The sequence below is a fragment of the Misgurnus anguillicaudatus genome, chromosome 17 (assembly GCF_027580225.2).
Source record: "Misgurnus anguillicaudatus chromosome 17, ASM2758022v2, whole genome shotgun sequence".
In the NCBI taxonomy this organism is placed as follows: Eukaryota; Metazoa; Chordata; class Actinopteri; order Cypriniformes; family Cobitidae; genus Misgurnus; species Misgurnus anguillicaudatus.
In genome coordinates, this window is record NC_073353.2 from 2,925,529 (window position 1) to 2,940,308 (window position 14,780).

At 38.1% G+C, this 14,780-nt stretch overlaps 1 protein-coding gene across 2 annotated transcripts in view; it reads right to left on the reverse strand.

Moving 5' to 3' along the window:
• mylka (myosin, light chain kinase a) overlaps positions 1-14,780 on the reverse strand; it is a 113,584-nt gene that overhangs the window by 87,216 nt on the left and 11,588 nt on the right. For both annotated transcript variants that reach the window (XM_055214865.2, XM_055214864.2), the window contains exon 2: positions 6,142-6,298. In XM_055214865.2, coding sequence (XP_055070840.2) covers positions 6,142-6,294 — 153 coding nt within the window. In that variant the 5' untranslated portion in view covers positions 6,295-6,298. The remainder of the gene's footprint in view (positions 1-6,141; positions 6,299-14,780) is intronic.

Consider the following 14,780-nt stretch of genomic DNA (forward strand, 5'->3'; position numbering starts at 1 on the left):
TTACCGGTAAATTACCGTTAATCTTACAACCTGTCTTACTGGTAAATTGGGAGCACTGATTTACCGGAAAGGTTCTGTTCACACATGACATGTTAACTGCAATTTACCAGTAAATTACCAGTAAAGACTGTATGTGTGAAAGGGACTAATGTCAAAGCATGTGTGTACGAGTGTGAAAATTACGGAAATGTACTTAGGTGTCACATCTCCTCCTTTCCAGCACTGGATATTTTTCTTTTAAAGGGGACATTTCACAATTTTTTCAAATGCTTGTAGAGAATGGTTTACCAAAAAACTAAGTTACTGGGTTACTTTTTCACGTTTTCTAGGTTGATAGCCAGCTATGAGACCACCGATGTCTGGACCTCGGTAAATTTTTCAAAAATTAAATTTAAAGTTCTCGGAATGACTAATTAGTCATTTTAAACGACTCATATTGGCATCCGCGTATATACTTAAGTTTGGACAGTTTACTGTATAGTTAAGCGTAAAATGACGCAAGCAGCTGTGAGCCGGTGGCAGCCGAGAGTGTAGCTTTCACAGTGTTGCCAGATCCCAACACTGAAAATTGTCCCACAGTGAAAAATCCTCTTTAGATGTAGTGTTTAATGTTTTAGCAATTAATGTGACACTTTGGGAAATGTATAAAGTAAGAATGTGCATGTTACTCTTAGCAATGATTTTTATTTATTTCTGATAAACAACGTCTAAAATTATTGTTTTCTTTATGGCCTATTACATTTGTTTTCGTACTAATATCTGGCAACACGGGATACTAGCACCTAAACCATAATCAAATGGCACATCTTTCAGCGTGGTCAGGTTATTGCTAAATTCGGTAAGACACACGCAATAATCATCATGATTATGTATGTAAGAAACGCTTTCAACACTAAAATAGTACAGAGATGTAGAACAATTGGATTTAAATGAAATATGCCAGATATGTGAATATTTGGTATGAAGGAGGCTATATCTCATTCAGTTGAGGAGTAAGCATTTAACAAAGTCATGCTAAAACATTTATAAGAGCACTAACGAAGTTCTTGTTTACTGTATATTGCCTTATATTGCTTATTATTGCTATTATAAGCATTGTTACATGAAAATAAATTTATTATCCACCCTAAGTCAACAGTTAAGTATTAACAAATTGTGATCTAATAAATATAATATAACAATGCTCAAGTGTAAAATGGCAAAAAGGTTATGACAAAATACATTAGATCCCAGGTAAAAAAAATAAAGTATACTTGAATGTACTTAAAGTTATGCACTACAAATCTACTAATAAAAGGTATAGTGCTACTTGAGTAGTGCTTAAATGCACCTGAAAGAGTATACAATACCAGTATAGATTTCAAGAATTTACTAAGTGTACTTAAGGTGTGTTTTAGTGCACTATTTTCTAGCATTTCCTCTTAACAGCCCTGGACCTCACTACGGCCATGATTAGGGCTACGTTTACATTATATGCACTAACATGCTGATTTCCAACATAACACAGAAGGAGTTTACTAACCGCCTGTGATTCATGACCTGGTTGGGACTTTTCAATGAATTTCAGCGTTAAACACACACGCAAAACTCTGCTGCTACACTGGATCAACAAACTATATCCATTGTTTCCATAATGCTGGCTTACTTGGAAAGCTGAACAAGGCTTTCTTCTCCTGACATCCAAAACACACTTCTTATTTCGTGCCATTGTTGAGTCTTGTTATAAAAAAAGCTTTCACATGTAGTGATGTCTGTGATTTCTACTCAAAGGAGCAATGCTAAAGTCTTTCTTACTCACACTCTGTTGACGTGTGGGCAGCTTTTCCGAAATACTCTGTTACACGCTCAACTGCTTTTTTGACACTTTGCAATTACAACTTATAAACTGTGTTAATATGTCAGAATGCATGAAATACCATTAACAAAAAAAAATTAAATTGACTAAATTGCACAAAATGTTTATTTATTTGATTAACTTCATTACATGCAGTAATTGTGTCCCAACCCAAGTTAGCTGATTGAGTAATTGTACAAATTTTGACTAAACAATTTTTACCAGCTCCAAATCAACCTGATCTCATGAAAATCCCCAAGGACAATGATTTGAAAATAGGAAAAAACAACGAGAAAACAATACACAAAATGATACAAGAAATCCGTGAGACTGACACGGAAAACACATCCGTGGTCCTGTCACGGAAAAAAATCTGAATTAGGTGACATGATCAGTGATCACAGATAAAATGATCAATTTTTCTGTGACTATGACACAGATTTCCATTAATTCATGTTGTCCAAATCCTTAATTTCTTTAAATACAAGAGAAACATCAGTGTTGATGCTTGAATTCACCTCATAGGCCCAAATAAAGAAAACAGGAAACCTGGAGTCACAAGACAGAGGTATTTTAATCCCTGTTTCTTCTGTTTCTGCTTCTGTCTTTCAGAACTAGAAAAGATCTCAAAAGAACAAAGACAACCTGCGCATGACATTTGTGCTATTCATCAGAAGAAAATAAGAACACATAAAATCTATAAAATATGTTATTTGCAAACCATATGAAATAATGTGACAACTTTTATTTAATTCCACTATTTAACAGCTGCATCAAATCTAGAAAGTGCAAATAAATAATAATGTTAAAAATATTGATGAAAATCTTAGTGTTGTTTTAGGTGACTTTTCAGCTTTGGAATGTCAGATGAGAGCAAAAACAGACGCAGGCTGTGTACTTAAAAATGGACGTGAATTCAGCCAAAGTGCTAATACATGACGATAAAGGAGGTCGTGTCAGACTTTCCACTGACAGGCCTAACAAATTCAGTTCAGTTTCTGCAGCTGTACCTGTGTTCAGGCCTTTGCTGTGTCTGTTGAAATACTTAACGCTTGAGGAGCAATTCTGAGTTATACTCACATATAAACATATGTGTCACAGTAAAGAATTACAGGTAGCACCGAGTGATCCGAAAATAAACATCCTTCCCTGAAAAGTTATGTAAAACGCTTGCCTCTTTACACATAACAGAACTCAGAAGTCCTTTGTCGCCTTTGATTGTAATGATGGTAAGCACATAGTTCATAGTGCTAATTGACTTCCAAAGTATTTGTTTTTCCTACTATGACATTCATACCATCAACTGTGTGCTGGTTTGATCATTTAACAAAGTATCTTCTTTTAAGAAAGTAACTCATACAAGTTAAATGTTTACATACGGTTAAGATAATCACTTGTTTACTATGATACTCACTAAGACAACTATTTTGAGACATGCTTATGTGTAATTGTCTGTAACAAAAAAGATGCAAACATGAACCCATTAGCGCTGTTCACATGCGCTATTGTTGAGTACAAAAGGTTTCAAATTCGAAATTCATCTTCCTGGCTCCAGACAGCACACAAACAAACACAGCGATATCTATTGTGTCAGTTTCCACTGAGTTTGCCTGCTTTGTGTCAGTTTGATATCCATATGGGATTGCCCAAATGCTAATCCTAAAAAGACCTTCAAAACATAATAGAGACTTTACCTAATAAGGATATGCAAAATAAAAAAATCATTATCCTAAATTTAACAAAAAACTAAAGTATAATTCCTGTTGTTATCAGCTAAGGAGAGAGGAGTAAGTAAGGGCATTTCAAAAGAAGTGTTAATCCATAACCTCTGAAAACTCTGATGTGAATGACATCTTGGTGTTTTAACAACAAAGTAATACTTTTTTTATTAAAGCTGTAGTCTACGATGTTGAAAATTGTTCGATTAAGCCTGAGACGGTTGGGAAGTTTTAAAAAACTCATCCCGCCCCTCCACACACACACATACAATTATGACTGATTGACGTTATTTACTTTCACAACAACGTTGGCATACGTTTCCCCTCCTGAGCCTCGTTTACCCTCGTCAAAAGTGCTACCTAGCGCACATTAATTGGACAATAATTATTAGTTAGTATTGCTAAGGTTTTGAGTAATTGTTATAGCAGCACACAGCGCATCTTGTTCAAATTCCGATCGGCTGGAACAGAAACCCGCTAGGCCTATTGAAATATATTCATGCACTTCAAGAAATATAATTACTTTGACCCGTGACAGGGGATGCTAAACGGCTAACATTCCAATGCCGACCGGCAGCATGAGCATGTTGTCAGACTGATAAAAATATTTTTATGTAACACCTTACATAGGGTTGCCAACCGTTCCGTATAATACGGAATCGTCCCGTATTTGACACATAAAATTCTTGTTCCGTATTGAATTGATACAGTACGGAACGCAGTTTGTTCCGTATTTTATGAAAATTAATTCAGTGCAAATACATGACAGACACATATAGCTTATAATATGTCAGCCATGAACGAAGACCGCGTCATTTGTATAAGAAAACCCAGACGGTGTGGTAATTTCTCCTTCTGTTTGTCTATGATCAGCGTAGCGTTTTTAACATCTTGCAGCCCCATCAGGGAATGCCCTTTTAATTGGTCGTTTCAGTCATTGTGATGTCACGTATCATAGCAACGATGACGACAAGTGACAACAGCGGGAAATGTAAAAATGACTGCATCCGTGCAGCCGGCGAAAAAGAAACGTGCACAAAAATATAGAATTGAATGAGAAAATGACTACCCGGGGCTGAAATGCGTGAGGGACAATGAATACAAGGCCAATTGTACCATATGCCGTCGCGTTTTTTCTGTTTGTCACGGCGGAGTGTGTGATATTAAGCAGCACGCATGAGGAGATAATCACAAGAGGCGCGAGAGGCTGCGGGCACAGGATGGAGCAATGTCAAGGTTCATTGTCCATCAGTCGTCTCCAGAGGCTCATATGGTATGTAATTATGTGGATTTTTAAAACTCAAATATAGTTGATAAGAACGTGATTATATTAAAAGAGATAGTACAGGTAATCCACATTTACATCTCTCCAGTGCTCTCCCTCTTTTCCTGTGTCCCGCTCCCTCCCGTCTCATAATGTGTCAATCATTTCTGATGGGTTTCTTATTAAATAATTATGGATTTAGATAGCTCATGGTTTAAAAATATGTGGGGTCTTTGAAGAGGGCGTATTATAAACTTAACAAAACCATGGTTCATTGTTGGCAAAATGATCATGATAGCCTTTATATTTCACATCTATGTGGTTCAGTCTTGTATGCATACTTTGCTATTCATTAAATATTTAGGCCTAAGAAATTGTATGAAATATATTTATCTAAATGTATCAATTAGTTTCCACTATTTTCACCAGAAGTCTTCATTTCAGGGGTTATTTTTTTCAAAATTCTCTTCCGTGGGGGCATGTCACTGGACCCAGGCAAACACCCATACCCACCCCCCCCCCCCCTCCCGTTCCTTATTTCCATTTCAGAACGTTGGCAACCCTACTTACACCATAAATGTATAAATAAATGCTAACCTGCTCAACAAAAAGTCTGCGGTGTCAGCGTTGGTTTTCAGTCCCAAATCTCCCTGAAGCTTCCTCCAACGGTCAATGGCGGACCCTTTAATTCGACTTTGAGTCCGGCGTTTGAGTCTCCGTTTTTATCTCTGCTCTTTCTTCTACAGACTTTCTCTTTCTTCCAACCTTGACTGTAGGTACAAGCAGGGGCCACTTGCTGCTGTCGGTTTGTTTTTCTCCATTTGTGAGCTGTTGCTACTTTGCTAGCTACCATACACTGTCTGAAGTTTCATGTCGCAGGAGGGGGGCGGGGTGAGGTGCGATGGGGTGGAGACGCGAGCGCAAGGTGGAGTTTCAAGTGGAGCGGGGATTGTATGAGAGCAGTCGTCCAATGTAAGTTGTCCGGCCAGACAGCTTACAATGGTCAACTTCTCTGCCGCTTTACACCCAATAGAGTGAATGGATTTTTTTCATTCTTTTTTCTTTTCATATTGTTAGGATTTTACTGTAGAACCATAACCAGCATCTAAACAAGGTTGTTAATAATGAACAATCTTTGAAATCGTATACCATAGCTTTAAATGCTGCTAAAGAGACAGATACAAACACAAAAGTTGTTCCCAATATTAGGCAGAAAAATGATGCTGTCTTAATATATGCCAGAGTCTCTCATGTAATCAGAACAGCTTAGCTTCATTCTTCAGAAGGATCAGTTTATAGACAGATTGTGGAAGTATCTTTCTCACCTTGCCTTCGAGGCGTGCAGTGCCTCCTTGGATGACTCGTGTATTACGTGGTGGAAGGATAAAGACAGGGGGTTCTATGCTAGAGGAACCTTGTCCCAGTGTAAGATTCACCCTTGAGACATGAGAGCCTGTGACAAACTGAACATCACCCATTACTCTGCAAACACAAGAACAGAAGAATTAGGAAGCGGGTTTCATTTTAATTTTACATGTTTAAGTTGCAATCCATATTTTTTGTCTCTCTATCACCATCTCTGCTGAAACATACAAATGCCAGTTGCTTAATTTACTTATTTCAGTCTGATCTTACGAGAATCTTTGCTATCCGACTATAAGTTAAAACAACTTTAGAGTGAACAGTCAGTGAACTGGTGCTTCAGATTCTCCTCTGGGTTTAAAGGAAACATCTTTTGGGAAACTATCCTCATAGCACAATTTCCCAAAGGATATATGTGAGGTGGCTCACCCTACAGCATCACACACATGGAGGATACAGATAGAAGGGTCTAAGAAAATGTCATTCTCCTAGTACAATGTGCCCTGACTCGCAGAGGTGAAGGCAATCTGATATGATTGTGGTGAAGGCAACTCATAAGCTGGCAAAATAATTTCCACAATTCATTTACTGATGGTCTGGTTGGAGGCGGATTGACCCTTGTTAAAGACTTAAACCAAATCGTTGATCTTCTAATGCCCTAACGGGGCATAATAAGAATAATTTTGGTGATCCGCAGACTCATGAGGAGGAGGATGAAAGGCTTGACCCTTACAAAAATTAACTATGGTTTTACTACAGTTAAAACAAAAACAACCTGGTTACTGTAGTGAAACCATGGTAATCATAAAAAATCATGGTTTTGACAACCATGGTTTTTAAAAACCATAGTTAAACCATGTAAGTGTAGGAAAAAATGGTTTTGCTGATAATAATCAATACACCAAAAAACCATGGTTACTACACTTTTACCAAAATAATTAGTTTTCATAAGGGGAAGAATTAAGGTCCTGGCCACATGACTAGGAACCTTAGGTATATATCCCAGTCTTGGGTAAAGAATGGCTTCAATTCTGCCTAGAGCAAACTCCAGAAATAAAAGAGAGGCAGATAATGTTTTAATGTCACCTACAATCAGAGAGGTGATGGCCAAAAGAAATGATAACTGAGCGACAGAGGTTTGTCTGTTCAAAGGGTGACATGATCCTTTCTAAAAATACAGTAAAGTATATCGGAACTCTTACTGAGAAGGAGGCCTCATTCTCAATGTACCACGCAGGAAATAAAAAACTACGGGATTACTCCCTAAAGCCCTAAAGTAAGAGGGAAGCGAAAAGCATATACTCTTAATTTAGAAAGCACAAGACCTAAGGACAACCGATTTGAAATTTCAGAACTGAAGCCAATGGGCAGTTAACTGGGTCAATATTCCTTTCACTACACATGAAATGAAAAGTCTTCACTTTAATGTATACAGTTTCCTGGTGGAGGAAGCTCTAAAGTTAGTTATGGTCTCAACAACCTCAGTTGAGAAACGCTGATTTACAAACTTATCCCCTATGGGGCCAAACCAACAATTTCCCTATTCCCGGAAATATGGCACCCCCAGTTTTTATCAGAAGGTGCCTCCTCAGAGGCATGTTCCTTAGTTGACCTGCAAGGAGAGCTAGGAAGTCTGAAAACAAATCTCGGAATAAATGGAGCTATTAGTTCTCTAGAATTCCTAGGAGCAGAACGATTGGAGAAGAAGGTGTACAGGCACGCCTTGGCCACGTCTGTACCATAGCATCCAGCCTTTGACGAAATCCACCTCTTTGGGTTTGGTTGTGAGATGTGCTAATCGATGCCCTTTAGCGACTGATCGGCAGTGCTACAGTATTTTATAATGAATTCATAGTTCTAAATATCTCTACATGTAAAGACAGATAAACCCGTCTTCTGTAAGCTGACATGCCCCAAAGCCTCATAAACAGCAGGGTTAATGCATCGATTTTCTGCGAGCTCTTTGGGAGAACAGAATTTGTCTGGGCGAGGCACCCTCCAGGGCCATGACAGACTGCCAGGGCTTCTTGGTGGCAACCTTACAGTAAGAGATAATGAGCGTTCTGAGGTCATCTTAACCACATTAATCTGTGGCTACTGTGTGGCTGCTGTTTAACCCCGAAGCAACTTTCTGAGAGGTGTTCATTTAGCCACACTAATTTAGATGTGCCTCAGCAGACACACTTCCGAACCACAAGGAATGTTAATATTGCTCTCTTTATCAAATAAAGCTGCCTGGAGCGGATTTTGCGAAAATACTCACAAAGCTCACAGCCATCTCAATCGAGAGCGTCCTGTGCTTCGCCCCCAAAAACGCAGTGCCCATATTTAAGCAATATCGCTCGAGTAGGAGTGTGATATAGCTCTATATCATCACGGCTGTGATTAGGCCAGAGGCACGAGGCCTACAGACTGATTTATGAGCTAGTGAACTAATAAGACACACGGAGAGTGTTTAAAAACAGCGCGTCTGTTTTTTACATTCAGAGATGAGCCTGTTTAGGACCTCCATTCACTAGGTGGCGGAATGATACGAAAGGTGAAGCGGTTACTGTGCCGTTATCAGTACAATATCGTATAGCTCTTAGCCAATCAGATTCGAGAACCAGAAAGAACTGTTGTATAATTGTTTTTATTCTACTTAAAATATATATGTTTAAGTTTTTCTTTAAATATAATGAACACACACACACTTTCTGAAATGAACATTTGCTGAACTTGAAGTTTTATTATCTACACGTATGTGAAACTTTCACAAGCAGAATTCTTTGCACCTGTAAAAATTCTTTATTTTGTGCATGCAGCTTTATTGAAGTTTAATGTTTATTCAGTATCCCCAAATGAACCACACAATTAATGTTGTTTCTGATTAGATCAAAGCAGTTGCAGATGTTTTACAAAATACATAACATTGTTTGCACCAATGAAATGTGCAACACTTTCCGTTTTACTACCAAAATATGTATCATTAATTTATTAACTTACAATTAAAAGTTTTCGCGAGGTCTGGTCAAAAGTCTCACGATTTCGCTCCGAGAGCGGTATTCGAGATTAGTTTAGTGTTGGTTAAGGGCACTTCACTTTGCCAGTTTTAAGACTTGGGAGTCTTGAGCGTGCACCGGCTCTCGAGTGCCCTAAACCGCAAGTGTGGGTATTTGGGCGGAGCCATTATTAAGATGTGCGAACGCTGGTGGCACTCCCATAGTGTCATTTCATGAGGCAGTGTCGAAAGGGAACATCACAAAAAAAACACTAAATACATTTCACATAAAGAATAATAAAGAAATTCTATCAGTAATTTATTCTTTAAATCAAACCCAGATGGAATATTGGTTAAAATGTGTTTTTCCTGAAAATAAATACATTAACTACAATTATAAAAATTTATTCCTAAATTAAATATTTAAATAAATAATAGACAAATGCTGTTTAAGAATACATTCCAGTGTCAGGTCTAATGCACATTTACAGGGTTTTCATGAATTCCTTAAAGTCTCAAGACAGATTATGATCTCTCAGATGAGTATCAGGTCAGGATGTTTAAATCACCTACAGTATCCTAAATTCTTTACATTCACTCACATTTTAAAACCATATATGTGCATGTTTTAAAATTCCAGTTAAGCTATGGGCTTCATAAATCACTTGGAGATCAAAGGACACCGTTGGTACGTGCATGAGCTGTTACAGCTTTAATCCTGAAATTGTATGCATTTACAGTAATATCATAAAGACCCCTTAAAAATGTACCAAAACATAATGATAATATAATAATTTACTGTATATATAAACTATATATGGCCGTAAAATAAAATGGAAAAATTACTCTTTGTTATTAAAGGAAACTTTACAGTGCTAAAATATTTATTCATTTATTGACTATCATAAAACCGCATCCTCTCTAAAAAGGTCAAAAGATGTCTTCTGTGGCAACAACTTAATGTATCCTTGTGGTGATTTTTTTTATTGTTAGTTTTTATTGTTCTTTATATGTCTATTAATATCCCTTAAGACAAACCATGTGCAAATTCCTCATTCAACCCCACTGCTGATTGTTTTCTACATAAAACTGCGGTTTGAAATCGCCTCAGTCACATAATCACAGTGGAACAAGTGGATCAGTAGTTTGAGTTAAAGATATAATGTATAGATGCCACAGAGTTTCAGCACAACTGCTTTAGCTGTCATGCTCACACATGCAGTGTGAATGCTTTAACCTGTTAACATCAGCGCTAAGAAATTAGTCCTGCAAACCATACTTAGCAGTTATGTGTCTGAAACTGCCCAGTGTAACATATATTATTTATATAACTATGGTCCGAGCTGTGGAATTGAGCAGAGGTGGGGACTAATTTGCATATTTATAGATCCGTGTATAAATAAGGCAAGGGTGTTTGGTTCAGGGCTTTGAACCAGATTTTTCGCCAATCGGTTCGTTCTGAACAGAAACAGTATTTTAACACTTCTGGTTTTCGGTTCAACCCTAAAATTGTTTCCTGAACCAGTTAGAACAAAAAATAAAGTTCCTGAACCGGTTAATAACGCTCCATGTCAGCTGTGGGACATTCAAATAAGTAGGCTGATCATTAGGACATTAAACTTAAATTATTAATCTACATATTTTTCCTTAAGTTTCTATCTTGTCATCAAACATTAAAAAAAGGCTACAGCTGCATAACTGTAATTCTGACATGTATGCACTTTTGAATGCACTTAAACACGCACACACACACAGACGGAGGACGAATTCCAAACGGCACTTCGGGAAGAAGATGCAGCCTAAACAGTCGCTCCACATAAAGTGAAAATTACGTTGTTTTTCAGTGCTTTATTAGGGCCCGAGCACACCGGGGTGAGAGGACCCTATTGTTCTTCGAGTTTTTTTTTCTTCTCCGATTTCAGCGGGACTTTAGAGGGCCTAAATATGCTCGAAAACTCATGAAATTTTGCACAGATGTCAAGAGTGATGAAAATTTACATGTGCTGTAGACTCTATAGTGCCACCTACAAATTTTCAACAAAGCAGCCCTCGGACTGTGTTTAACGTACAATTACGAAATTCGGTACGCTTCTGTAGCATGACAAGACCTACAAAAAAGTCATTTGGAGCGAAGCCGTAAACCAAACAGGAAGTCAGCTATTCTGAGTTATTTTTGTGATTTGGGCACAGTTTTTGTCATTTCCAGGCTTCATACTTTAACTAACTCCTCCTACAGTTTTCGTCGGATCATCTTCATATTTGGTGAGTGTCATCTTAAGGCCTTTGTGATGCTAATGTGCGAAGGATTTGACTCTACGTAAAAATTTGTGTCGGTTCTGGCCCGACAAATTTGATGTTTTCCCATGAAACAGGAAGTTGCTGGAACTCCTGCATACAATGTCCGATCTGTCCCAAACTTCACATGATTGCTAAAAGTCCTGACCTGAACACATCTACATACCCATTTTCATTTAAAGTCATAGCGCCACCAGCTGGCAACCTGAAGGGACATGTTTTAACGCCACTTTCAAATATTCAATGAAGCAGCCCTTGGACAGTGTTTAATGTACATGTACAAATTTCGGTATGCTAATGTATTATTACAAGCCCTATAAAAAAGTATCTTGGAGCAACGCCCTACACCAAACAGGAAGTCAGCTATTTTGAATTATTTCTCAGATTTTGGCTCAGTTTTTCTCATTTCCAGCAGTCATACTTTAACTAACTCCTCCTACAGTTTTCGTCGGTTCATCATCATATTTGGCGAGTCTCATCTTAAGGCCTTTTTAATGCTAAATTGTGAAGGATTTGATTCCATGTTAAAATTTGTGTCTGTTTCGGCCAGCCAAAATTTGATGTTTCGCTATGAAACAGGTTGCTGGAACTCAGGCATACAGTGTCCGATCTGTCCCAAACTTCACATGATTGCTAAGAGTCCTGACCTGAACACATCTACATGTCAATAGTCACTTATGGTTATAGCTCTAGTATGAGACATAGTAGCGCAACTCTCTCTCAAGTTTTACCTCAAGTGTTCTGATCTTTGAAGGGCATAGAGATAATCACGTCTGACTGAAGCTGAACTGTACACATTCAATGCATGTGCGTCTGTGCATACAGAAAATTGCTCACTTTAGTGCCTTTTTGTGGTTAAATTGTTTAAAATCACTTAATTGTTAACATTTGCAAGCCTTTGAAACAAATCATCAACTTTCACCCTATTTAAATGTGCATATTAATCCTCAAATTACATGCGAGCTGAACCGTGGCTCGTGATACGTTACACCACTAATTAGTATTAAAAAACAATCTTGAGATACTTGGTATGGTAGCCTACAATATTACCTCTTATGCATGAGCATTAAGCTATGTTTATACTTGCCACGTCCACACTATGCCCATTGGTACGCAAAAATGACGTCAACGTGGAGTGGGCAATTGTGCGCGTTGGGTGCACGAAACAGCATTTCGCGTGGAGATGTGCACTGCATTTTTTGTAACTGTGCGTGAGGCTTCGCATCCGAAAATGATCGAACTTGAGGCGATTCTGTCCGAGCAGGCAAGCCTGTGACGTATCTCTTTGATCAATCCAAGCAAAACAATGTATATATTTATCTGACACTCTGGAAGTAAAGTATGGAAACTTTGCAGTTTAAAACACGAATTCTTTTAAATGATGCAGAATGTTTGGCTTATATTTTGTATTGAATGCACCACTGGACGAGGAATAAAATGCAAACCTTAAGATGGCTGTACTGTTTGTTTAGTAAAAACGCTACTGAAATTATATGATAATGTTTAATAAAGACATATTTAAGAGATTGGCGTTTTATTCATGTTCTCATATTTATATATCAAGCTCTGATGTTACAAGCACCAGGGTTTTTCCAGCGGACGACGACTTCTATTCTCTTCTTTGTGTTTGTATTTTAATTTGATTGCTTGCGTCGCCCCCTGGCGGTTCAAAAATAGTTCAACAGCGAGCGCATCAACTATAAACGCCTCGTCCGTTTGGTGAGACGCGCACGCGATCCGCGGACGCTTGCGTTGCGGACCAAAGCGCGAGTATAAACAAAAGTTTAGAGACTTGGGCTTGAGTAGGCTACTTGCTGGTGGCAAGCTTCTCATTTCTCAGATAAGTCAACGACGACCGGAAGTGAACTTCACCAAGTATTGCACAGAAATGTTTTCAAAGAATGAAAAAAATAACGTATTAACTGGTTACCATTATTTTAAATAAACGATTCTGTTCCGGAACATATATTTTTGGAAAGTTTCTGGTTTCGTTTCTGTTCCTTTCAAAACATCAAAAGTTTCTGGTTTTTGTTTCCATTCCGTGAACCGGTTCAAAGCCTTGGTTTGTTTGTTTGTTCTTAACGCCATTCCAGCATCTTCATTTATATTCATGGCGAGAACTGGTTTATCCATACACACACTAAGAGGAGAGACAATGTGACATTTCCAATAGGGCTTGGGCGTCGTGACGTCATTACTTGTCGTGGCGGCCATGTTGGTTGCCTCCTTTACTGCTGCGCTCCATGCTGCGCTCTGTTTATAGACATACTTTCTCTCAATTGTGTGTCTTAATTGAATTAATTTGTCGTTATTTTTTCAACCATGGTAAACCGTTGCTGTATTAATAATAAAGTAACACATTAAAAGTAATTTACATTAAAAATGACAGATTACAGAAAACTTCATTATGTTTTATTCAATATCGGAAACCAAACATTAACCTCAACCCCTCAGTAATGTGTATACATGACATATAAATGACATTTATATATACGACAGTGAAGTATAACATCTGAATATTAATTTATATAGCTTAAGTCAACATTGAACATAAGGGAACTGTCCCGGTTTACTCGCCCAAAATACGGGAAAATTTCAACATTCATCTTTCTGTTGCAATCCCTCTGCTGACAGCAAAAACTGCTGCATTAACTAAGCTACTTGTGAAGCTAGGTCATACGTGACTTTGCTTACAGATTGGCGTGAAATCGTGCTCTCACAACAACCACGCTGTTATCTTAAAAGGCTCTTTATTAACTCTTTTTTCATATGGATCCTAACCGTTAATAGTTCCAATTTTGTCCACATACCGGTCCCTGCTTCCCTGTTTAACGTATCCCAGTAAATTCCACATCCTTTTCCGGATTTTAACATCTTTTTTCTTTCTTTTAATTCTCCCAACTCCGCCGCTTCTCCTCGTTCAACTTGCTGTATGTTTACATTCGCGAGGCCACCAACATGGCCGCGACGTCCCAGAATGCAACGCGGCGCCCAAGCCCTATTCACCTAACATGTGGGCAGAGGTGGGTAGTAACGAATTACATTTATTTCGTTACATTTACTTGAGTAAATTTTTTTGGGTAACTAGTACTTTTAGAGTAAATTTAAGGATGGGGACTTTTTACTCTTACTCAAATTTCTAATTAAAAAACTGTACTTTTACTTCGCTACCTTCGGTGGCGTTACTACGCTACTTTCAAATGGTAATAATTAATGAATATATTTAATTTTTTAAGTTTATATGGCTTGTTCGAAAGTCTCGCGAGATGTTAGAGAGGCAGCGTGCGTTGCGAGGGGTGGCTACGTTTCACCCTTTAGCGCGCGTAG